The sequence below is a fragment of the Thamnophis elegans genome, chromosome 2, assembly GCF_009769535.1.
Source record: "Thamnophis elegans isolate rThaEle1 chromosome 2, rThaEle1.pri, whole genome shotgun sequence".
In the NCBI taxonomy this organism is placed as follows: domain Eukaryota; kingdom Metazoa; phylum Chordata; class Lepidosauria; order Squamata; family Colubridae; genus Thamnophis; species Thamnophis elegans.
The window spans coordinates 62,150,650-62,174,441 of record NC_045542.1 but is presented as its reverse complement, the minus strand read 5'-3'; the positions used below and the strand labels follow the sequence as shown (position 1 = coordinate 62,174,441).

At 43.1% G+C, this 23,792-nt stretch overlaps 1 protein-coding gene across 1 annotated transcript in view; it reads left to right on the top strand.

Annotated features, from left to right (window-relative positions):
• LOC116503977 (cytochrome P450 2C20-like) overlaps nt 1-22,471 on the top strand; it is a 39,466-nt gene extending 16,995 nt beyond the window's left edge. The window contains exons 3-9 of the mRNA XM_032210749.1: nt 12,099-12,248; nt 13,580-13,740; nt 14,443-14,619; nt 18,539-18,680; nt 21,024-21,211; nt 21,483-21,624; nt 21,752-22,471. Coding sequence (XP_032066640.1) covers nt 12,099-12,248; nt 13,580-13,740; nt 14,443-14,619; nt 18,539-18,680; nt 21,024-21,211; nt 21,483-21,624; nt 21,752-21,930 — 1,139 coding nt within the window. The 3' untranslated portion in view covers nt 21,931-22,471. The remainder of the gene's footprint in view (nt 1-12,098; nt 12,249-13,579; nt 13,741-14,442; nt 14,620-18,538; nt 18,681-21,023; nt 21,212-21,482; nt 21,625-21,751) is intronic.
• Nucleotides 22,472-23,792: the final 1,321 nt, after the last annotated feature.

Sequence of the window (23,792 nt, the reverse complement as noted above, 5' to 3'; positions counted from 1 at the left end):
AATTTTTTTGTCAAAAGGTCACCCCAGGACACTGAAACCAGCATAAATACGAATCTGTTGCCAAACAAAATTTTGATCACGTGACCATGAGGATGCTGCAACGGTCGCTAAGTGTGAAAAATGGTCGCAACGGTCGCTAAGTGTGAAAAATGGTCATCAGTCACTTTTTTCAATGCCATTGTTGGTCACTATACCACCTTTCTTGCCACAGTTCTTAAGTGAATAACTGCTGTGTAACTTGCATGTGTGAGGATGACATACAGAACTTCTTGTACCTTTGCAAACTATTCTAACTGCTGAATCATACCCAAAAATTAGGTAATAGCAATACATTTTGATCCTATGTCCAGCAGGTTCTGATTGAGTAAAAAATACACACTCTTTCAAAACTACAATAAACACATCAATCTATAAATAAGATGTGAAACCATGTGGAGACAATATGTGTTTGTTAGCATATCAATCCCCTCCTCCTTAAATTAATACATGGATGTGGAATATAGTATGGTATAGATGTCACAAATCATGGTGGGGAAACTTTTTCTTATGGAATGCCACTGAAAAACAGGAAAGACAATAACAAAAGATATATGATATAATGGATATGAGGCGATCCATGTAAGTTTGCAACATTTGTATCTTTCTATAATTAATTACCCGTAAATACATTTTTAATTTAACACTGATTTAATTTCACTGGTTCTGGATTGATATAATTCCAAGCAACATGCTTCTTGGCTTAAACCAAATGATAACTGCAATTGTGTTTAACAAAGTTTGGAGAACAGCTGATATAATTTTCTTTTCAAGAAGCAAGTTACTGTCTTTTCCCTTATTACGTAAAGATATGAGGTGGTTTGATTGGAATATTAAACTATGGAGGTGGTCTTTTTTGTACTATATTTCATCTTTTTGTACTATATTCTCCTTGTCCATGGCTATTATGATTAATACCATCACTACCATTTGTGCCGAGTATCTGAACAATATTTTCAAAATTAAATCACCCTGTGTTTCAGCAGTTTAGAAAAGGAGGAAGAAAAACTTGAAGCAGGGCCCAAAGAGTACTACCTCAATTTGAGGAATACATTTTCCAGGAAAGAAGTCTATGTGCCAAATATTGCAAATTAAAAAAGGTCATGTGACCATCTTCAATGAAGTACTGAGTATGTATACTTTATTTTCATAATTACTTCTTTTTCAATCATAGGAGTGAGGGCTATGATAATCTCCCATTCCTAAAACAAGGTTTATAATGGCAAAGAAAAGAGCAAATGCCTCTTTTATATAATACCGTTTCCAGGAGAAATCAATCAAACAACTAAGCAACAAATTTTAACAAGTAAAAGTTTACTTGCCAAATAAGATATGTTCCAAGTAGATTGCCGATATCAACTGTTTCTAGCAGCAAGTTTTGTTTTCCAATGCAGGATGGCCAGTTCTGTCCCTTCCATTGTTTGGGAAAAGATTGCTTACTACCTACATTCAGATGTATTCTAAAATTATACCACAGCAAGTTAAAATGCCCATAAAATGACTGCAAGCTTTAAAGAATGTCTTGCTGTGTAGAATATCCTGGCATAATCTTAGCTATGGCAATATTTAAATTACATGAGTGTAAAGAGATTACAAGTGGTCCTTAACTTACAATAGTTCATTTAGTGACTGTTCAAAGTTACAATGGCACTGAAAATGACTTATGACTATTTTTCACACTTATGACCTTTGTAGCATCCCCATGATTATGTGATCAAAATTCAGATGCTTGGCAACTGGTTCATACTTATGAGTGTTAGAAGTTGTTGTGGCTTGTATGTCTAATAAATGGCATTTAGGTATTTTTTTTTTTAGGTATTTTATTAAAATTTATAGGCCGCCCTTTTCCCTGAGGGGACTCAGGGCGGCTTACAACCATTAGGGAGGGGGTACAATACACAATAAACGATATAAAAACAAGATAAGTAGTAAAAACACAACATGCATTCTACATTCAACACTCGGGTGGGGCAAATTAAGGACTTATCCCCAGGCCTGTTGGGAGAGCCGGGTCTTGAGGGCTGCGCGGAAGGCCTGGACGGTGGCGAGGGTGCGTATCTCGATGGGGAGATCGTTCCACAGGGTCGGAGCTGCAACAGAAAAGGCTCTCCTCCATGTAATTGCCAGTCGACATTGACTGGCGGATGGAATTCGGAGGAGGCCCAGTCTGTGCGATCTAATCGGTCGGAGGGAGGTAATCGGCAGAAGGCGGTCTCTCAAGTACCCAGATCCACTACCATGGAGTGCTTTAAAGGTGGTCATCAGTACCCTGAAGCGCACCCGGAGATCGACAGGTAGCCAGTGCAGCTCGCGGAGGATGGGTGTAACGTGGGCGAACCGCGGTGCACCCACTATCACTCGCGCGGCTGCATTCTGGACTAACTGCAGTCGCCGGATGCACTTCAGGGGCAGCCCCATGTAGAGCACATTGCAGTATTCCAGCCTAGAGATCACAAGGGCTCGAGTGACTGTTGTGAGAGCCTCCCGATTCAGGTAGGGTCATAACTGGCGGACCAGGCGAACCTGGGCAAATGCCCCCCTGGTCACAGCCGACAGGTGATGATCAAGAGTCAGCTGTGGATCCAGGAGGACTCCTAAGTTACGAACCCTATCTGAGGGGTATAAAATTTGACCCCCCAGCCTGATAGATGGAACATTAGCCAAATTGTTGGGAGGGAAACACAACAGCCACTCGGTCTTGTCCGGGTTGAGTACCAGTTTGTTAGCGCTCATCCAGTTCCTAACGGCCTCCAGACCCTGGTTCATCACATCCACCGCTTCATTGAGTTGGCACGGGGCGGACAGATACAATTGCGTATTATCCGCATATTGATGGTATTTTATCCCGTGCCTCCGAATGATCTCGCCCAGCGGTTTCATCTATATGTTAAATAGTAGGGGGGATAAGACCGAGCCCTGCGGCACCCCATATTTTAGGGGCCTCAGGGACGATCTCTGCCCCCCCCACCAACACCGACTGCGACCTGTCCAAGAGGTAGGAGGAGAACCACTGCAAAACAGTGCCTCCCACCCCCACCTCCCGCAGTCGTCGCAGAAGGATACCATGGTCGATGGTATCGAAAGCCGCCGAGAGGTCAAGGAGAACCAGGATGGACGCATGGCCTCCATCTCTGGCCCTCCAGAGATCATCGGAGGGCCAATAACTGTAAAGTAGAATATCCAGTTTACTGATCTTATAAATCAACATTAATGTTTTAATGCAAGCGAATGTCAGCTTCTGCCTTGCTACTGCTTCAGCTGTCATGAAACGGGGAGGGAGGGTTTGGTATTTGGGTGGGGTTATTCGATGTGCTGGAGGAATGTTCTAGTAGTCACTGGATGGTTGGACTATGCATGCGTGGGTGCTTCCCGCCTGGACCAACGGCCCTGACATTCCATCTTCGTGATGCCTTTTGAAGTTATCTCACACCTGACACTTGAAGGACTTATGATTGGCCTGAGGCTATGATCCCAAGGGGTGGGGAATGGACTATTCTATATATCAATTGCTTTCGCGCCTAATTAAACAGACTTCGCTGCGCAACTGCTCGCTAACCATTTGTAATTAGTAAAAGTACTTTTGATTTCCAACCCATGGAATCTCTTGGTCTTTCTTTCCTAATTATATAATGGAGGGATGCTGACAAGAAGCGAAGTCTCTCTAAAACCCTTTCCAGGAGACCTACGTCTACCGTGAAGGGAGAACATGTCTTCACCGGTCAGAGAAGAAGAGGAGGCCGCTTGTGATGTGGATCCCAGTGAGGCCGCCCCCCCCCGAACTTTCGCTTCACGAGGCCGGACCTCCTGACCTCTCGCTTCATGAAGATTTGTTTCAACTGCAGATATCCAGCCAGCCTGACCCACCCCACCCCCCACGCTGGTCCACTTCGGTAGGACAAAGAGAGGAAGGGGCAAGCTGGGATGCAGGGGTTACCCAAAGGCAACCCCGACAAAGACCGCTGGAGATGGGAGCCGTAAGAAAACCCCAGAGGAGAGATTTGCCTGATTACGGAGAACAAAAGTACTTTGGGGAAAGAGATGAGGAAGTCTGGAGGGGATGGGAGCTAGAGTACCCACACGCTGATTCACCTCCCCCTCGACCTGCTTCGCCCCCTGCGGCTAGGGGTTTTGCCAGACCGGGGGCCCCACCTCCCCGAAGGCACAGAATGGCCAAAATCCCTCCCCTGCCTGTGAGATACAATGGAGATTCTGCCAGCCTGGCCTCTTTTATCATGCAAGTCTTTAATTACATGGAAATTTATGGCCGTGATTTTGAGACGGATACTATGCAAGTGAGGATGGTGCTCCTATCCTTAGACGGCGAAGCCGCTACCTGGTCAACTGCTTTGCATATGTCTGCTTCCCCCCTCCTGAGGAATTTCAATTGGTTTATGGAGGCTTTCAGGCGACGCTTTGATGACCCCTTGACTGAGAAGTGAAGCAAGTTGAAATTTATAACCCTCGAGCAGGATGATAGGCCAGTCTCCCAATATATCCAGGACTTTCAGCGGCTGTCCCAATACATGAGAGGATGGGGCGAATAGCAATAGCAATAGCAGTAGACTTATATACCGCTTCATAGGCCTTTCAGGCCTCTCTAAGCGGTTTACAGAGAGTCAGCATATTGCCCCCAACAATCTGGGTCCTCATTTTACCCACCTCGGAAGGATGGAAGGCTGAGTCAACCCTGAGCCGGTGAGATTTGAACCGCTGACCTGCTGATCTAGCAGTAGCCTGCAGTGCTGCATTTAACCACTGCGCCACCTTGGCCCTTTTGGACAAATTTGCTTTGGGCTTACATGAAGACATTTATCAGCAGTGTGTCAATCGCAATCTGCCCAGACGTTTGACCACTTGGTTTGAACACGCAGCTGACGCTGAACTCGACTTAAACAGGCTTCGTTGTGCCAAGGAGGAGAGAAAAAAAAAGAAGGAGAAAGCTGCGAAAAGCACCCCCCCTCCAGGCCATAAAGCCCAATTCAGAGGGAGGAGCGAGGGGAGAGGGCCCCCCTCAGTGAACTCCAGACCCGTAACATGCTTCCGTTGCGGGAAGTTAGGGCATTGCGCCCCCGACTGCCGTGCTAAACTGCCCATCACCACCCAACCCCCACCCAAGCGAGAGGAGAAGTCTGGCAGAGCCTCCGACAAGAGGAAGAAGGAAGCTGCCTTCGCTGTAGACTCCAGGCCCCCCCTTTTCGGCCAGGATTTGGAGGAGGACTCACACGGAGCGGCCCACTCCTCCTCCTCTGAGGACTCCGATGATGACACATCGCCTCACTGGGTGAGTTCAAACAAAGGGCCCCTGCTAATCCCCATAGAGTTAAGAGTTCCCCCTGAGGGGCAACCAGCAACCTTTCATGCCTTGCTCGATTCGGGTTGCTCCCGATCCATGATCAACCCAGCTATGGTGGAAAAATTGGGTCTCAAATTGCGTACTTTGAAAACCCCCATTGTGTTTTGTCAAATAGATGGCTCCATTGCGGGGGGGGACCCGCCCATTTTTTTACGGAGCCCTTGGAGATGAAAATGGGTTCCCACACTGAACTGATTTCTTTTGTAGTTGCGCCTGGCATGGACAGGCCACTAATTTTAGGCCTCCCTTGGCTCCGGAAGTGGAACCCTCACATTAATTGGCGAACAGGCCGCTTGCGCATTCGCACAAAGGAGCCTCCGGAGGGGGAGGGCACTCCTAGGCAAACCATGACCGACACTCCTGAAGTGGCCGCTAGAGGGCAGGAGAGGATTGCTGGAGAGGAAAAAATTCCTAAAGAGTATTGGGACCTTAGGGAGGTTTTCAGCGAAAAATCTTCCGGCAAACTGCCACCCCACAGGCCTACTGACTGCTCCATTGACATCTTACCCGGGGTTAAGCTACCAAAACCCCAAATATATTCCATGTCACCCAGGGAGATGGAGGAAATGCGCACTTTCATTGATAAAAATTTGGAACGTGGCTTCATTGAACCTGCTCGCCCCAAAGTCGCCGCCCCTGTGCTTTTCCGTGAAAAGAAAGATGGCTCTCTGAGATTATGTGTTAATTTTAAAAACTTGAACGCGATATCAGCTCAGAATCTCTACCCGCTCCCATTAATGAAGGACATGTTGGCCCAGCTGGGGAAGGGCCGCATTTTTACTAAATTGGACCTCAGGGAGGCTTATTATAGAGTCCGCATAAAGGAGGGAGACGAATGGAAGACTGCTTTCAACTGCCCTCTTGGTTGTTTCCAGTTCCGGGTCATGCCTTTTGGCCTGCAGGGGGGCCCTGCAGTTTTTATGCAATTAATCAATGAGATCTTGCATGACCATCTCTACAAAGGAGTTATCGTATATTTGGACGATATCCTTATCTACACTCGCACTTATGACCAACACGTCGCTCTTGTGTGCACTGTTTTGAGAAAACTCCGAGCCGCTGATCTTTATGCCAAATTGTCTAAGTGTGAATTTCACCAAACTAAGATTGACTACCTTGGCTATCGCATCTCTCCTGCCGGCATTGAGATGGACCCTGAAAAGGTGAGGGCGGTCACTGAATGGGACGCGCCCAGAACTCGTAAGCCGTTACAAAAATTTTTGGGTTTTGCTAATTTCTACCGTCAATTCATTCCTTCTTTTGCTAAAATTGCGCTTCCTATAACTAATTTGCTCAAATCAAAAGGGGAACCAAAACCTAAGCCTAACAAGCCTCTGGACTGGACCATGGAATGCCAGGCGGCTTTCGAAAAGCTTAAACGTCTGTTTGCCGCTGAGCCGGTGCTAAAGCATCCTGACCTGGACAGGCCTTTCGTCGTCCAGGCTGACGCCAGCGACGTCGCCGTTGGGGCCGTCTTGTTGCAAGCCAACAACCAAGGTAACCTACAACCTTGCGCGTACACCTCCTGGAAGCTCACAGACACAGAGAGACGTTGGGCAGTTTGGGAGAAAGAGGCTTTCGCGGTCCGTTGGGCCCTGACCACGTGGCGCCATTTCCTGGAGGGCGCCAAGCACCCGTTTGAGGTGTGGACTGACCACAAGAATTTGGAAGCTTTGAGAACGCCGCGCCATCTCTCCCCCAAACAAATGCGGTGGGCCCAATATTTCAACCGTTTAAATTTCACACTTAAATATATCCCGGGTGGAAAGAATTTCATGGCAGATGCCTTGTCCAGACTGCCTCAATATAATTGCTCTAAACTGAGCATCGTCCAGCCGCTCCTAGCAGCTCCAGTGGTCACGCGCCAACAGGCCCGCGCCAAAACGGATGTGCCTCAAGATCTCCTTTCTGACCTCAAGCTAGCGCTTCCTCATGACGACTGGTTCTTGAACCATCGGGACGAGTGCACTATGAGGGATGATCTGCCGTGGATCGGCGCCAAATTGTACATCCCCGCCTCCCTACGCCTGGTGGTCCTTCGTCGCGCACATGACTCCAGATTGGCAGGTCATTTTGGGTTCGTGAAAACGTTGCATCTAGTGAAGAGGCAATTCTGGTGGCCCTCTTTAAAGAAGGACATTGAACTTTATGTGGCTAGTTGCCCGGTTTGTGCGACTGCTAAACGGCCACCAGGGAAACCACAAGGGCTGCTCCAGTCTGTCGCTTGCCCGGTTGCCCCTTGGAAGGAGATTTCTATGGATTTTATTGTTGAGCTCCCCGAAAGCCAGAGGCACACTGTCATATGGGTTGTCACGGACTTGTTTTCCAAGCAAGTTCATTTCGTGCCTTGCCACAAGATTCCTTCCACCAAGGCGCTGGCTAAACTCTTCATTTCCCACATTTACCGCTTGCATGGAGTGCCCGACCGCATCATCTCCGATCGTGGTGTCCAATTCACATCTGTTTTCTGGAAAGAATTTCTCAAACGTATTGGCTCCGCCCAGGGCCTTAGCTCCGCCTACCATCCTCAGACTAATGGCGGCTGTGAACGGACTAATTCTGTTCTTGAACAATATTTACGTTGTTTCATCAATTATCAACAGGACGATTGGGTAGACTTGTTACCACATGCAGAGGTGGCTTACAACAACTCTGTCCATTCCAGCACGGGTTTCACCCCTTTCCGGGTCATTTATGGTCAAGATTTTGTTCCTATCCCTGAATTGCCTCAGGACCAGCCGCAAGTTCCGTCAGTCGCGGACTGGAGTGAGCGTCTCAGTCGTGTTTGGCCATTGACACTCTCCACTTTGGACGCTGCGCATCGGGCCCATAAGAAGCATGCGGATAAAAAACGCTCTCAGCCCTATGAATACCGGACTGGTGATTTGGTTTATTTGTCGACGAAGTTCCTACACACAACGCAGAGGTCAAAGAAGTTGGGGCCCAAGAATGTGGGGCCGTTCCCCATAGTGAAAGTCATCAATCCTGTCTCTGTTCGTTTACAACTGCCCAAACACCTCAACCGGATCCACCCAGTGTTCCACATTAACCTCATAAAGCCTGTTCGTGTTTCCCACTTGCGCCCCCCTGATGACCCTCCACCTGCTCCTTTGCTCGTCGATGGTGAACGTCACTTTGAAGTTCGTGACATTCTTGATTCCCGCAAACGCCGTAATCGCATCCAATACCTGGTGGCTTGGAAGCATTTTCCTCCCTCCCACACGGAATGGGTTGATAAATCCCATGTTCGTGCTCCCAGACTGCTTCGGAAGTTTTATGCTGCATACCCTGACAAGCCTTAACTTTCTCTCACCCCTCCCTTCTTCTTTTTCTATTTTGTTGTTTGTCTGTTCGTTTGTGTTTTTTTTTCTAGGCCTGACAGCCTTTTTCCGGGGGACGGCCGGATGTCAGCTTCTGCCTTGCTACTGCTTCAGCTGTCATGAAACGGGGAGGGAGGGTTTGGTATTTGGGTGGGGTTATTCGATGTGCTGGAGGAATGTTCTAGTAGTCACTGGATGGTTGGACTACGCATGCGTGGGTGCTTCCCGCCTGGACCAACGGCCCTGACATTCCATCTTCGTGATGCCTTTTGAAGTTATCTCACACCTGACACTTGAAGGACTTATGATTGGCCTGAGGCTATGATCCCAAGGGGTGGGGAATGGACTATTCTATATATCAATTGCTTTTGCGCCTAATTAAACAGACTTCGCTGCGCAACTGCTCGCTAACCATTTGTAATTAGTAAAAGTACTTTTGATTTCCAACCCATGGAATCTCTTGGTCTTTCTTTCCTAATTATATAATGGAGGGATGCTGACAGCGAAAGCCTAGGAATCTGAATCAGAAAGTGATTAAATGCAAAAATCCAAGGCTTTGAAACTTGGAAAGAACATGGCACAGAATGGTACAGAAACAAGCTGCAACTAGTTCACAGAATCACAACTGTGAGTGCATCCTTTAGTTAGAACAGAAGCACATAAAACCACTTGTATATTTTCAGACCAAAAATGAAGATTGATCAGATTTTTTGCATCCTCAGTTCTATCTAATTTTTCTTCAGAAATCAGTACTGTTTTCTACCCTATTGTTACAAGTACATCCCTATTTAAATGAAACTGAAAAAGTTCCAGGACAGCAGAAATAATGTACAAGAAAATGATTTTATTTATTAAAGGAAACCAGTTTACAATGTGAATCTCAAGTGAGAGCCATTTAAAAAAAAGAGAGTACAGCTGATACCTACAGATATTGAAATGGAGAGCAGCAAATTCCACTAATTTAGAATCATAATTAAAATAATCCATGGAGTACTATGAATTATATGCATATTCTATGTTCCATGTTCTATCTCACACACACAAACACACATCCCGCCCTCCCAACTTCCAAGTAGAAAAAGAAATCTTACAGAATTATTCAAAAAATAATTTTAAAGAGAAAACACATCTTCACCTCATCCAGAGATTCCTTCTCCTCCCCCCCCCGCTTCTCACCGCCTCGAGAAACAGAGCAAACATTCCAACCTCTCCCGAAGCAACAAGCGTGTTGGGCAGGAAAGGAAGGCTTCGGGCGGCGATCCCACTGCCATCCGCTCGCAGCAATCGAAACTTGGCAATCGAAACCATGAGGTCTCCATTCAAAACACACACACACACCACACACACACACAGCCAGCTCCTTGTTAAAGGAAATTCTTTGCATTCTTTGAAAGTATTCAGATGCAGTCAAACTGGATCCAATTTAAAAGTAAGAAGAAACTTCCCACAGCGACAACGATTAACCAGAGCAACAGCTTTTCTCCGGAAGTTGTGAGTGCTCCGATACTGGAAGTTTTAAAGAATAAACTGAACAGCCATTGATCAAAAATGGTACAGCGTTTCCTGCCTGAGCAGGGAGCAGAGGATTGGAGTAGAAGACTTCCAAGGACAAGACCCCTTCCAGCTCTGGTTATTCTATGTATGTTCCATGTTCTATCTCTTTCTCACACACACACACACACATCCCGCCCTCCCAACTTCCAAGTAGAAAAAGAAATCTTACAGAATTATTCAAAAAATAATTTTAAACAGAAAACACGTCTTCACCTCATCCGGAGATTCCTCCCCCCCCCCGCTTCTCACCGCCTCAAGAAAGAGAGCAAACCAAGCAGCCGGGAAATAGATCACTCAGCTGATTCATCAGTTGCCCCGCGCTCATCAAAACAAGTGTGTTGGGCAGGAAGGGAAGGCTTCTGGCGGCTCCCGGGCGGCGACCCCACTGCCATCCGCTCGCGCCTCTTCTTTGGATGCCCAAAGCCTTCCAGCCCACTCAGGGCGAGTCAGCTGCGGTGCAGCCGGTGGTGGGCAGGAAGGTTTTCGGGCAGCTCCTGGGCGGCAGGTGTCTGGGTGGGAAGAGCCGGAGGGGGTGGCAGTGGCATTTTCGCTGCAGAGCAGAGGCGCACGATCACGAACGGACTCCGCGGCAGGAGGAGAGGGTGGGGGGGCAGCGGCAGCCGCCCGCAGAGAACCTCCACGTGGTTCAGGGGCTTCTGCCGGGCGGCGGGAGCCCCGGAAGCGAGAGGAACTTCTCTGCGGGCGGCTGCAGCTGCCCCCACCCTCTTGGAGACGGCGATCCCAAACACGAACGGACTCCGCGGAAGGGTGGGGGGGCAGCGGCAGCCGCCCGGCCTTCCACGCGGTTCAGGGGCTTCTGCCGGGCGGCGGGAGCCCCGGAAGCAAGAGGAACTTCTCTGCGGGCGGCTGCCGCTGCACCCACCCTCTCCTCCTGCCGTGGCGAGCGGAAAATTCTCTGATGATTAGATAGAATAGATTAGATTACTCACCAGTGAGTAAGCGCAGCTGCAACCCCAAAAGACGAAAGGAAATGGAGACTCACGCAGGCGTGCTCAGCTAAGCGGAGTCCAGCCAATCAGTGAGCTGGTTGGGATGGAAAATTTTCAGCACGTGGCGTGCTGAAAATTTCCCATCCCAGCCAGCTCACTGATTGGCTGGAGTCCAGGCCAATCCAATCAGTGAGCGGCAGGCTGGGCTGGCTTAAATTTGTAGGTAGGTAGGATAGAGAACAGAACGATGAGCCAGCCCAGCAAGCTAGCAGCTGATGGGCGGGAGCTGCGAGCGCCAAAAAAAGCGTGCTTTTTAAAAAAGCGTGAGGGACGCGGGAAAATGCATTAAAAAGCGGGGGTGTCCCGCCAAAAGCGGGACGTCTGGTCACCTTACGCTCCCACTACCCTCCAGATTGCCAAGAGAGTGGCTCTCCAGCTGCAATGGCGGTAGCTTTGTCCTGATGGGGAGGGGGCCACCCAGCCCGGCAATCTTCATAGTTACATGGCTGCGAAGCTTCCTGGGCTGCCCTGTCCCCATCACCACCGTGGCTTCAGGAGATGGTTTAGCAACCCAGGCCTAATTTCCACTACTGGTTTGCCTGAAGTGGTATGAACCGGTAAGAACCCACCTCTGATCCCTATCCATTTCACATTTATAGTAAGGTGTGACATGATTTTCACAACCTCATTCATTCTTCTCCTAATATGAGAGCACTCAAGAATGACTAGATGAAAACTGCAGTTGATCTACTTAGTAATTCAAGCACGAAGGCTTCTGTACTGTAAAAGTGGGGTGGGGGGAAATTGTAATGTATAACTTTTTCCCATTTTGCAAAATTTGAGAACTGATATCACATGATCTGTTTCCTGTGTCCTTGGTTTCAGGTCTGACCACCACTGATGAAAAGAAATGGAAGGAGCTGCGGCGGTTCACACTGTCCACCTTGCGAGATTTTGGGATGGGGAAGAAAAGAATGTCTGAGAGGGTGCAGGAGGAAGCCCTTTGTCTGGTGGATGAAATGGCTACCACAAAAGGTTTAAAAAAAAGAATCTGGAAAGGATTTGTTGTATTATATGAAGTTGCAAAAAAACTGGATTCTACACTAAATCTCAAATCCTCTGCACTTAATTGCACAAAATAAAGAAAAAGATCAGGAATCCTAGGAGGTCACTTAATGGAGCAATTATGGCTTTATAAAATTGCAACTTTGCCAAAAACTAGTGAAATGTTAGGCTGGATGCAGTAACACACATCAAGCACATTCAGAAACCAGCAAAAAACTTTATGGATAAAGGAGACAGGGAAACTAAGGAAGTTAAGGAACACAGACATAAGAATAGGCTCCATGAAGGACAGAGATCCATAAGGCAACATGGATATGATTAAAGGGCCACAAATAGAATATATTCAGGGAGTTGAATCAGCTTTGAAAGCCATTCTTGTGGCTACATCTTTTCTGGAAGGAGATAAAAAATAAATAGGAAAAAGGTGTATTGGATTATTTAAAAAGAAATTGGGTAGGTTAGCAGGAGAGAAGGATGGAGATAAGAGAAATGTTTGGTTACAACTGGAAAAAGTAGCAAAATGTTTCTTTAAAAAATCACTTAAACATAATGCCATATTAAACAGCAGGAAAAATCAGCAGCCAACAAAAGGGCAAGATAGATAGATAATTTACAGGGAGAAATGAAGCCATGGATAATGATTTGCGTGTATGGGGAGTTTGCATGAGGGAGGAGAACTGAAAGGCTCTGTGGATCTGAATTAAGCAGTCATAAATAGTATTCCCTTAGTGACTTTGGCGCCTTTGAATATAATGTTTAATGGACAAACCTCTGAAATGGGGAGGGAGAAATAATGGAATGACTTATAAATGATATTATTTAAAGAAACATAAAAAGAAAAGAGGAAAATAAAGAGTTTAGAAGGAGGAAGGAGGGAGAGACAGGAGAGCTAAGAGGCAAAACATTTGAAGATATGAAGAAGGGAAGGGACAAGGTGGGAAATACAACAGAAAAAGTCAGAGGAAGGAGTGAGAAAACACTTCTTGACTGAAGGAGACAGCAATAAGTTTGTGAAGAAACTGTAGCCATAACAAGGTCAATCTTTGAATATATATTTGGTCAATTTCAAAGTGGAAGATGGAAACACTATGTTGTATCTTGATTAAAATGGTTATAGGATTTTAATATTGTGTTGATATTCCATTCTTAGAAAAGAGGGAAAGAATTAAAATTCCAATTTCTCTGGCCTCAAACACTTTTTATTGCAGTTTTGAGATGAGATTTGAGAAAGGGAAGATCCACATTCATTGATCCCACTCATAAACATTTGTGGCCTTTCTTTTCTTTTCTTATTTTTTCAGGGCAGCCATTCGACCCAAGGAGAGTTATTGCAAGTGCTGTTTGTAATGTGATATGTGCTGTTGTTTTTGGCAATCGATTTGATTACAAAGATAAAACCTTCATAGAGAACCAGAAGATTGTGGAGACTCATTTAAGATACTCTATTAGTATCTTAGGACTGGTATGTTAATCTACTTGATCCTCTTCTTGCCATGAATCCCTATTTTAACTAGCAGGCATATTTGTGAGTATAAATATCCAAGTCAGAAATCCAAACATTAGATCTGATGAGCTAATAAGCGGGGGAAGGCAAATCTAGATATCCAAGTATAAATTGGTTCTCAGAAAAATCTCTTCTGGTTGGTCTTATTTCCTAGGGAACCATTTCCTTCTCCCATAACTCCTTTTGGCCATGTCAGATTCTGGAAAAATGTAACATGGAATTGTTAGACAGTTCTTTATGCACACAGCCAGTTTCTGTCTTTGCCTCTTGGAGGACTTTGGTCATTTTCAGCATTTGTAGAAGAGATGGGTGAGGCTAGGGGAGCAGTGGGAGAATCCCTTGACAAAGTACCTCCTACCAGGAACTCAGGCCAGGTGAGGAGAGATCTGAGGGAAGGCCTTTCAAAGACTCTCCTCTTTAATTAATCTATTATAAATATTAATTCTCATTATAGTTTCCAAGACATTGCATTTATCTGAGAATAGAATTAAAGATAGCATACTAAAATCCTTGTGGTTCTTCTTTTCTTGGCTTTGGGGCCATCTGAGAATTGACAATTAGCAACATCAAAGTAAAGGCTACTCTCTGAATATTTGGGGCATTAATCCTCCACCATAATGGTCTAATAAGCTATAGTATTTTATGTGAACTCTATTACAGATATACAATACATTTCCAAAAACAGTGACATTCTTTCCTGGGCCACACCAAAGCATTTTTGCTAACATTGAAAAGCTCTGTGATTATGTCCGTGAGAATGTGGATTTGCACAAAAAGACATTGGATCCCCAAAATCTGCGTGACTATATTGATTGCTTTCTTCTTAGAGTGGAGAAGGTATGTATAGATGCCATATCTGAATAATTGTTTAAATGCATCTAAGATGGAACTAATTCATCCTATATGATGAAGTGTGGAAATATTTATTCTCCCCTCCACTTTTTTATTTACTTTTGGACAATCCCTTCATTGCCATTTGTTGGCACATATTATTATTCCAGGCATAACTGTTGCTAAAGATATCCATTCAATTCTGAAAGTTAGGTCAAACAATAGAAATGAACTCTGTTAACTTTAAGAGAGCAGAATTTTCCTTCAAAAAATGTAGAGCCATATTAACAGAATTGAGCTTAGCTCCTCCTTGCTAAACTAACTTTAAACAATTTATATCAGTCCTGATCTTGATCATAAGCTATCTGGAATTTCTTAGTCCTGTATTTATTTTGAATATAATCAATCCATTTTTCCCCATCTCGTTTATCCATATTTATTTTGTATATAATCAATCCATTTTGCCCAGTCTCATTTATATCTCTCGTTTAAGTGGTGCTTAAGATATGCAGGTATTTTAGCCATCTCGGCTAAGTTTGTGACTTCAGTGTCCATTCTTGAATTACAGGCAAGTCTTCCTTTTTCCAGTATTGCACCACCGGCAATCTAACTACAGTTATTAAGTGCAAAGTCAAATTAATCTCTACAGCTGTACATTCAGTAATTATACCTTACAAAAATAACTGAGGAGTAAATTTATCCCCCCCTTTTTTTAAAAAAAACAACATTTTTTATAATCCTAATTTCATCTTCCAGTTCTATTCACTCTACCCCTTATTTACGCCTATGTAATCTATTTAGATTTATCAAAGCTCCACTCATATATTCTTTACCTGCATCCCATACAATTTCAATAGATGTACCCTTATTCATATTAAAAACAAAGTATTCTGCTAACAATTTTTTACATTCATTAGTATATTTCTCATGTCTAAATAAATTTACATTCAATCTCCAAGACCTTCTTGCTTGCATCACCCCTTCCAACTCCATCCAAACTGGATTATGATTTGATAAAACTCTGGCACATATCTTTATCTTCTTCACCCTAGAAGACAAATCATTGGTAATTAGTTGATTGGTTTTTTTTAATGGTTGATCCATTTGTCTGGTAATCACATGGTTTTGTCTTTGTTCCTTGGCTCCTTGTACTTCTGAGGGAGAAGGGTGATCCATTCTTGTTGATAGTTGTGTAGTTTGCTGTCTTTCTTGTCCTTCTTGATCTCTTTCTCTAGGTCTAGGTGGGGCAGGATGTTCGGCCTTCAAGATATTATGGTAAAAATCTCGAGCTTTCCATACTGATTTAAGACAGTATCTTAAGGTAGTATCTTTGAGGTGGTATCTCTTTCAGAACAGTCACTTCCTGACCTCCAGTTTGAAGTTTGGTTCTATAGGACTCTTGCAATATCATATTCCTCATGTCTCTTGTAGTAAAGTATAACACAATGTCCCGTGGGAGCTGCTTCTGTTTCGCCAGCCAGGAATTAGCATGATAAACTTTATCAATTTGCCAATCAAAATTCCCCCCTGGCCTTCCCAACAGACTATCGAAAGCTTCTAAAAGAATCTGTTTCAAGTTCTCCTGATTGTTTTCACGCAAACCTCTTATTCTTAGTGCAAACTCCGTTTGTCTATACTGTAACATAATAATTTCTTTTTCAGCATTTCCAACTTTTTGTTGCACCACGTTGACTTTTGATACCAAATTAGTATTAGCATTATTAAGAGCTTCTAACCTGTCTTCAATTTCCGAAACATATTCTGTTAACAAATTAGCAACCCCCAACATATCATCCCTGATCTTCTGAATCCGAGTCTCAAGTTTATCAGACAGTTCTTTATGTGCAATGAATATCTCCTCCTTAAGTTTTGTTTCCATCATAGCTACATGATTTTTAAATGCTTCAGCCAATTCCTTCTGAAAAAATTGTTTAGTCAGTGGCTCCCCTGTGGGGGGAGTAAGTAAAGACTGTGGTTTCGTGCCAGGGACAGGCGAACTTTTGAAGCCGGGGGGGGGGGGGTTGAATAGGGTTTTGCTTAGAAGCCATTCCGAGTTTTAACCTTCTTCAACCAATTAATAAGTCCGTGCTGGTCAATTGTGCAGCTGTTACTGATTAATTTAATATTAAATCACTCCCTCCCTTTGAGGTTTTAAATGCTGTAGAAATTCAAAGCTCAAACAGTGTTACAAAGCTGCTCGGCGCCATTTTGAATATCTCTTTAGCAAGTAAGATATCAGAAGGAATTCTTGTAAAAACAAAAAAATGAAGCTAAAGATTAATACAAACAATTAAAAGTCCACATGTACAGGGTCCGCTTGTGTTTGACTCAATAATCAAGTTTTGTTCTGAGGTTTTGAGTGTTGCTTTGTGCTGCTAATGCAGCAGGAATTCCTGGCATGGAGACAGTTCTGCTGTCGGCTGGCCTCTCCCCCCCCTCCCAGAGACAATCTGTGAGAATTGGTTGGCATGTTGCCCGTCACAAAGCTCACCTTATCTCCTTGGCCTGAAGAATAAGGTAAACAAGCTGTCAGATGGCTGATGGATGGCTCATCTGACAGTTAAACGTGACCAGGATTCTGGAGCCGAAACAATTAGCTCCCGTCAGCAAGCAACCTCAAACCGGAAGCCTAGTATTTCTACAATTTTGAGTTCCAGATTGTTCCTGTCACACCACTAGCTGGCTAGTTGTTCAACATACCCAATGAGACCAATCACTGTTGTATTATCTGCAAACCTCCGTAGTTTAACAGATGGATCATTTGAGATGCAGACATTGGTATGCTGCTTGCTATCTGTTAGGAAGCTTGTGATTCACTTACAAGTGTGTTCAGGTACTGCTAGCTGATTTAGTTTAGTTAGAAGAATGTCCGGTATGATGGTATTGAATGTTGAACTAAAGTCTATAAAGAGGATCCTTGTGTAGGTCTTTGGAGATTCAACATCTTGTAGGATGAAATGCAGAGCCATATTAACAGCATCATCTGTCAATCTGTATGCAAATTGCAGGGGGTCTAACAGCAGATCCGTGATGGTTTTCAAGTGGGACATTACCAGCCTTTCAAAGGTTTTCATAACTACAGATGTTAGAGCAACTGGTCTGTAGTCATTCAGTTCCTTGATGGAAGGCTTCTTCGGCACTGGAATGATAGTGGAGCATTTGAAGCAAGAAGAAACAAGGCACATCTCTAGTAATTTATTGAAGATTTGGTTGAAGATGGGGGCCAATTGTTCAGCACAGACTTTTAAGCAAGAGGGAGTTATCTTCTCTGGGCCTGGTGCTTTTTCTGGCTTCTGTCTGTGAAATAAATCTTGCACTTCCTTTTCTGTGATCACCAGGGCTTGTGAACCCAATGGGATGGGGTCAGTTGTAGGAGGTTTGGGTGTTGTTGCTGTGATGGGGTTGTGGAGATAGGTGACTGTAGTTTCCTTTCAAATCTGCAGTAAAATACGTTCAGGTCATCTGCCAGTTGTTGATTTTCTTCAGCCTTGGAAGGAGGTTTGCCGCAACCGGTGATATTTTTAAGTTTTCCACATGTTTGCTGGTTCATTTGTTGAGAACTGATTCCTTAGCTTTTCAAAGTAGCTTTTTTTTACTTCTTTGATCTCCCTTGTTAATATGTTTCTGGCCTGATTTACAGCATTCTATTACTTTTTCTGTAGGTTTCTTCTTTGGAACGATGACGTAGCTGCTTAAGTTTAGCTGTGAACCAAGGTTTATTGTTACTGTATATTTGCAAGTTCCTTGTTGGTACACATAGGTCTTCACAGAAACAAACATATAATGTTACAGCATCTAGGTCTGCAGTGGTATCTTCAAAAATATTCCAAACAGTGGAGTTGAAGCACACCTGTAGCTTTACCTCCTTTCAATTCCAAGTAGAATTTTTTTTATTCTTCTGTTTCTCTTTCCATTTTCTTTTTAGGAGCAGAACTCAACTGAGGGTGTCTACACTCTTGAAGATCTTGTGTTTCTTGTGTTTGGACTCTTTATGGCTGGGACCATAACCACAAGCCAAGCTTTGCTTTGCAGCCTTCTAGCAATAGCTAAATTGCCACATCTTCAAGGTATAAAAATACCCACAAATATATAATATTGTGTTGGTACTCCTAGGGTTGCCACTATTAATGCTAAGAAAGAAATGATGGTGTTTAAAGAAAACATATTTTTAAAGAAAAAAGAAAGTAAAGATGGAGTTGAGTAAAGTAAACTCATTGCAGCTGGATTTCTGCATTTTTCCTAGGAATATTTAGGCAGTGTTTTCCACTGTCTTCTTATAGATTTTTTCAAAGATTTCCCAATCTAGCTAACATGCCCTTGAAATAAATGGGTTTCCCATCAAATCTTGAGATTTTATGAAAACAATTCTAGTCAATTGGTATTGATTAGATCAAAAAGAGGCAGGAGTGATTGAATGTCTATGGAGATTCTAAGTCATCCAGGACATGGTTGTCACAAAGGTGCTTTTTCAGGAGGCAACTGGACTTTCTTGTTTTTTCGTTCAAGACTCATCCAAGAAGGTTCTTCAGCTCTGACTGGATGGTGGGGAATGGAAGGATTTATATTCCTTGCAGACAGCTGGTCATTTGCATTCTTTTAGAGAATCATTGAGGCCACTTGGAGATTTATCTGTGTGTTCTCAGGGTCACCTCACTAGTGCAAATGGTTCCTGTAATCTGCAATTTTTGTGGATATCCATTCATCCAAAAAAAAAATGCAGACTACAGGAACCATTTGCAGTATTTAGGTGACCCTGAGGACACAGACAATCTCCAAGTAGCTCAATGACTCTCTAAAAGGATGCAAATGACTAGCTGTCTGCAAGGAAAATAAATTCTTCCATTACCCACCATTCAGACAGAGCTGAAGAAGCTTCTTGGATGAGAAGAAAAATGTCTTCACAGAAAAAGCAAGACAGTCCAATTGCCTCCTGAAAAAAGCATCTTTGGGACAAGTGAGTGAATGCTGTAACAAAAATTTTCCGTCCATACAGCAGCAGTGGGATTCACTTACCTTCCCTCACAAATGTGAGTGCATGTGCCCCATGTGCGCATACGCACTGCACATGTGCAATTTTTGCATATTACATTGGGGTGGGTGGGCAGAGCCTCCTGCTGCTGCCGCTACCGGTTCCCCCAAACCGGAGAGAACTGGCTGAATACCACTTCTGCCATACTGCCATAGACCATTCAACCAATTGCAATAATTTAATACTTACTGTATGAAATCTTAGTATGCATGACTGAAATTAGTATAGGTTTTCTTGAGGATCATTTTTGCAATAATATAAATGAACATTCCTTTTAATTCAAGGTCATCATCTCCAACATTTTGAAATACACTGTTTCAGACAATGGTAACATTCTTTTCCACAGGAATGTATAATTATGACATAGATGAAAAATAATAAATATTGTTACAGAATATAATTAATGTTAATTCATGATACCACCCAAAATTGCTTGATTAATTATAGATTAAACCACTAGCTTTTTGAAAATGGGCTCATGGTTTTTGTAGGAATGCATGTTTGCTGCTGGTGTAAATGTTAATGTATATATATTAACAGTTTAGGAAATTAATTTAAGAACTGTATCTTTTTTCCTGACTACTATTTATCCTCTTTTTCGGTGAAGACTCTAAACTTCAGAAAACTCACACAGAAATGCTTTATGCTTACTTCCTCTCAAGATATCTAGTAAGGCACAGAGTGTTCTGACCTAGGCTTCCTGAGAAAGCATAAATCCCAATCTTAGTCCCCAAATCCCTCTTTTATTTAAATGGCTGTGAATTATAGTCATTCATAGCCCATAATGATTCAAAAACAGTCTAAAGAATCTGAAAGATGTCTGCTCGAGTTGCCACAGTCTTTCAGGATAAGTTGATAAGCACCCACCTTTATCTCCCTTGAAACACTGCCAGAGATCTAATTGCCAATTAGTTTTGCAATGTCAAACGTATCACAGAGTCAAACAGGACTTCTCAGAGCTTGAACCGATTATACGACTCACAGTGGTCTTCTGACTCGCTGATGTCAGGCTCCGGAGGCAGCTCGTAACTACCAGATGGTCCTGGCCCCCTTCCTTGCCTCCAACAAAGAGCCCTCATCTGAGCTTTCCTCAGTCTCCAAGACTCGCCCATGTTCCTCTTATACTTCCTCACTGTCCAACTCTGCTGCCAGCTCCGCAGGCTACCAGAGAACCACAACAGAGAGATTCAAATAATATGAATCTCATCTTGCACTAGAAAAGTTTAAATGGTATCTACTGAGAAATGAGGAGGAGGAGCCATTGTCCTGGCTAGAATCGTTTTCCCTCAATGTGCTTTGGAACATATATTTCTATTCAAATGACTGCATGTGCTCACATGACAAAATCAGCCAATATCATCTCAATCTATTCTTCTCACAGCTAAAGTGCAACAGGAGATTGATGAAGTTGTTGGTAGAAATCGCACTCCAAGCATGGAAGACCGATTGAAAATGCCTTTCACAAATTCCTTTGTTCATGAGGTTCAGCGATATCAGAAAGGGACCCTTGAAATCTTCCCACGGGCAACAACTTGTGACACAAAGTTCCATGGTTACACTATTCCGAAGGTATGGTGATACAAGTATTTAAGAAGGTTCTCTAGGGAAGAAAGGAAAGAATGACTTAGATCTTTGAGAAGAGAGGCAATTTGAATAAAAGAGCAATTTAGAGAAATATGTACTGAAAGAAATATATATTCCTTCCCTCTTCATTGTTGAAGGTTCAGCAGATAGCTAGTCACTGCCTGTTTTTATTTTAGGCAAGTGGAAAGCAAAGGCACTTTCTTCTCCATATGAAATAGTATCATTTAATGGCATCTGTTTCTTCCTCTCCTTCTAGTGCACGGCTATTGTGCCAGTCTTCACCTCTGTACATTTTGACCCTCTTCATTGGGAGACTCCAGCGAAATTTAATCCCAATCATTTTCTGGATGAAAACGGGCAATTCAAGAAAAAGGATGCTTTCATGCCATTCTCAGCAGGTACAAGCCTCTGGAACAGATTGTATTGCAAATTCCTATTCCTAACTGATCCACCTTAGTCTTTTATCAGATACAGTTCCAGCAAGTACTTCCTAAATAACTTCTGTTTTCTTCATTGCTATTGTAGGGAAGAGGGCCTGTCCAGGGGAGGCCCTGGCTAGGATGGAGCTCTTCCTGTTCTTCAGCACTCTGCTCCAGAATTTCACCTTCTCTCTGGTTGGGGACACCAAAGATACGGATGTAATGTCTTTGTTTATGGACTTCAGAAATAATCAATATCCCCTTATACGAGCTGTTAAACGTTGAGTGGACACTTGTGATTAATAATTAGGAGAAAGCACCCACATTAATAGATACTCAAATAAAGCATGTGGGATGGTTATTACATTTAAAGGCAATCTTAAAAATGATGTGGAATACAAATGTAATACTTTTTATAGCAAAGGTAGCTATTCTGACCTCTTATCTGATGACATATTTTAGCACAATTAACAATACTTCTGAAATACTTAATAGCTCTCCCCCCCCCCCACAAGTGGTATTCACGAGGCTTTCAATATCTAATCTATACTGTAGATTTAACTATGCAAGGGTCTCAGTTAGAAGTATTATCACAAATTGATGTTGTGGACTAATCTATATTTGAAAGTAACAAGGAAGATCTTGCATTAGTACACTTTGGCTAAATGCAAGATTGAGTCATTTTCTGTTGACAGTTAATGGTTGTTTTAAAGACTGACAGAGTGAATATTGTATCTGATTGAACTATAATATGTACTTGTTGTGATTATAATATTTGATGATGGTCAAAACCTGACCAAAATAAAACAAATTCCCTTCAAAAATATTTCCGATTCAATTTGATGCCTTGATCAAATTAATTTTGATCTTTTTTATTCTTTTCTGCTAGCTTTTTAAAAATTTTAAATTATTTGAATTAAACAGGTTGTTCTCAAATCAGAGACCAACTGCCTCAAGTCCATATATTAAATGTTTGAGGGTCTCCAGTTCTTCTCCCAGAAGCCTCAGTTTACTCACTGTACCATCTCACATCTACTTTGGTGTAGGCACTTGTTAAGCGATGACCCCCTCCCCCGGTCTGTTGTGATCCTCTCTAAATTCTCTGAGACAGAAACAGAAGAGGCAGATGAAATGTCCTGTTGATCTGAGGAGATGGTCAGCAATTAAACATTTGAGATTGTTCTAGATGACAATGAGCAGAACAATGTAGTGTGTTTGTGTGTGTGTTTGTATATGTGTGTTCTAACTCAGATCATGAGGGGGCAGATTATGGTGGGCACATAGCTCAAGAACCATGCCAACAGCGACTCAGGACAGAGCAAAGATGATCAGCATGCCTGCTCAAAAAGAAAAAGCAACTAATGCCCCTAATTTAGCCACCCCAGCATCAGTGGGTATCGAACTGCTGTTTCCTGGTCTTTGGACTTCTGTTGGAAAACAACTATCTGACTCCAGATCTGTTCCTTATCCAGCATTTGGATCCCCAGTATTCCTTTGTGGTGTGTGTGTGTGTGATCAATATAAGAAAATATAAATTAAAAACAATTTAACAGAAATCCCAATTTATGTTTAAAAATAGATAAAAAAGATGAATATTCCATAACAGAGAATCTTTTGCCATGTTCATCCTGAACAAATATCCATTTTACAACATATATGCATTTTGTTAGCAATTAACATTAATATGGTGTACATGTAGGTCTTTTTCTACATGGCAGGAAAAATCCAGCGAAATGCAAATAACAAAAGATCAATGTGCCTGGCTTTTTTCTAGCTAAATCAAATGACTAGGCTGAACACTGCAGATGTAAGTCCCAATGAAAAATTGAAATTGAACCATAGAAACATAATTTGTGTTGTTTTGGCTGCTCATAGCACTGCAACAAAACAAAACAGATCATGCAAGACCAATCTTATTTCATTATTCAACATAGTGACTAAATTCGTAGACCAGCGAAATATTGTGGACATAATATACTTAGACTTCAGCAAGGCATTCAACAAAGTAGACCACAACCTACTTCTTGGTAAGCTAGAAAAAAATTGGGATAGATAGCATCACCACCAGATGGATTCGTAACTGACTGACAAACTGTACTCAACTACTAGTCCTTCATGGGTCTACATTTACATGGAGGGAAGTAAGT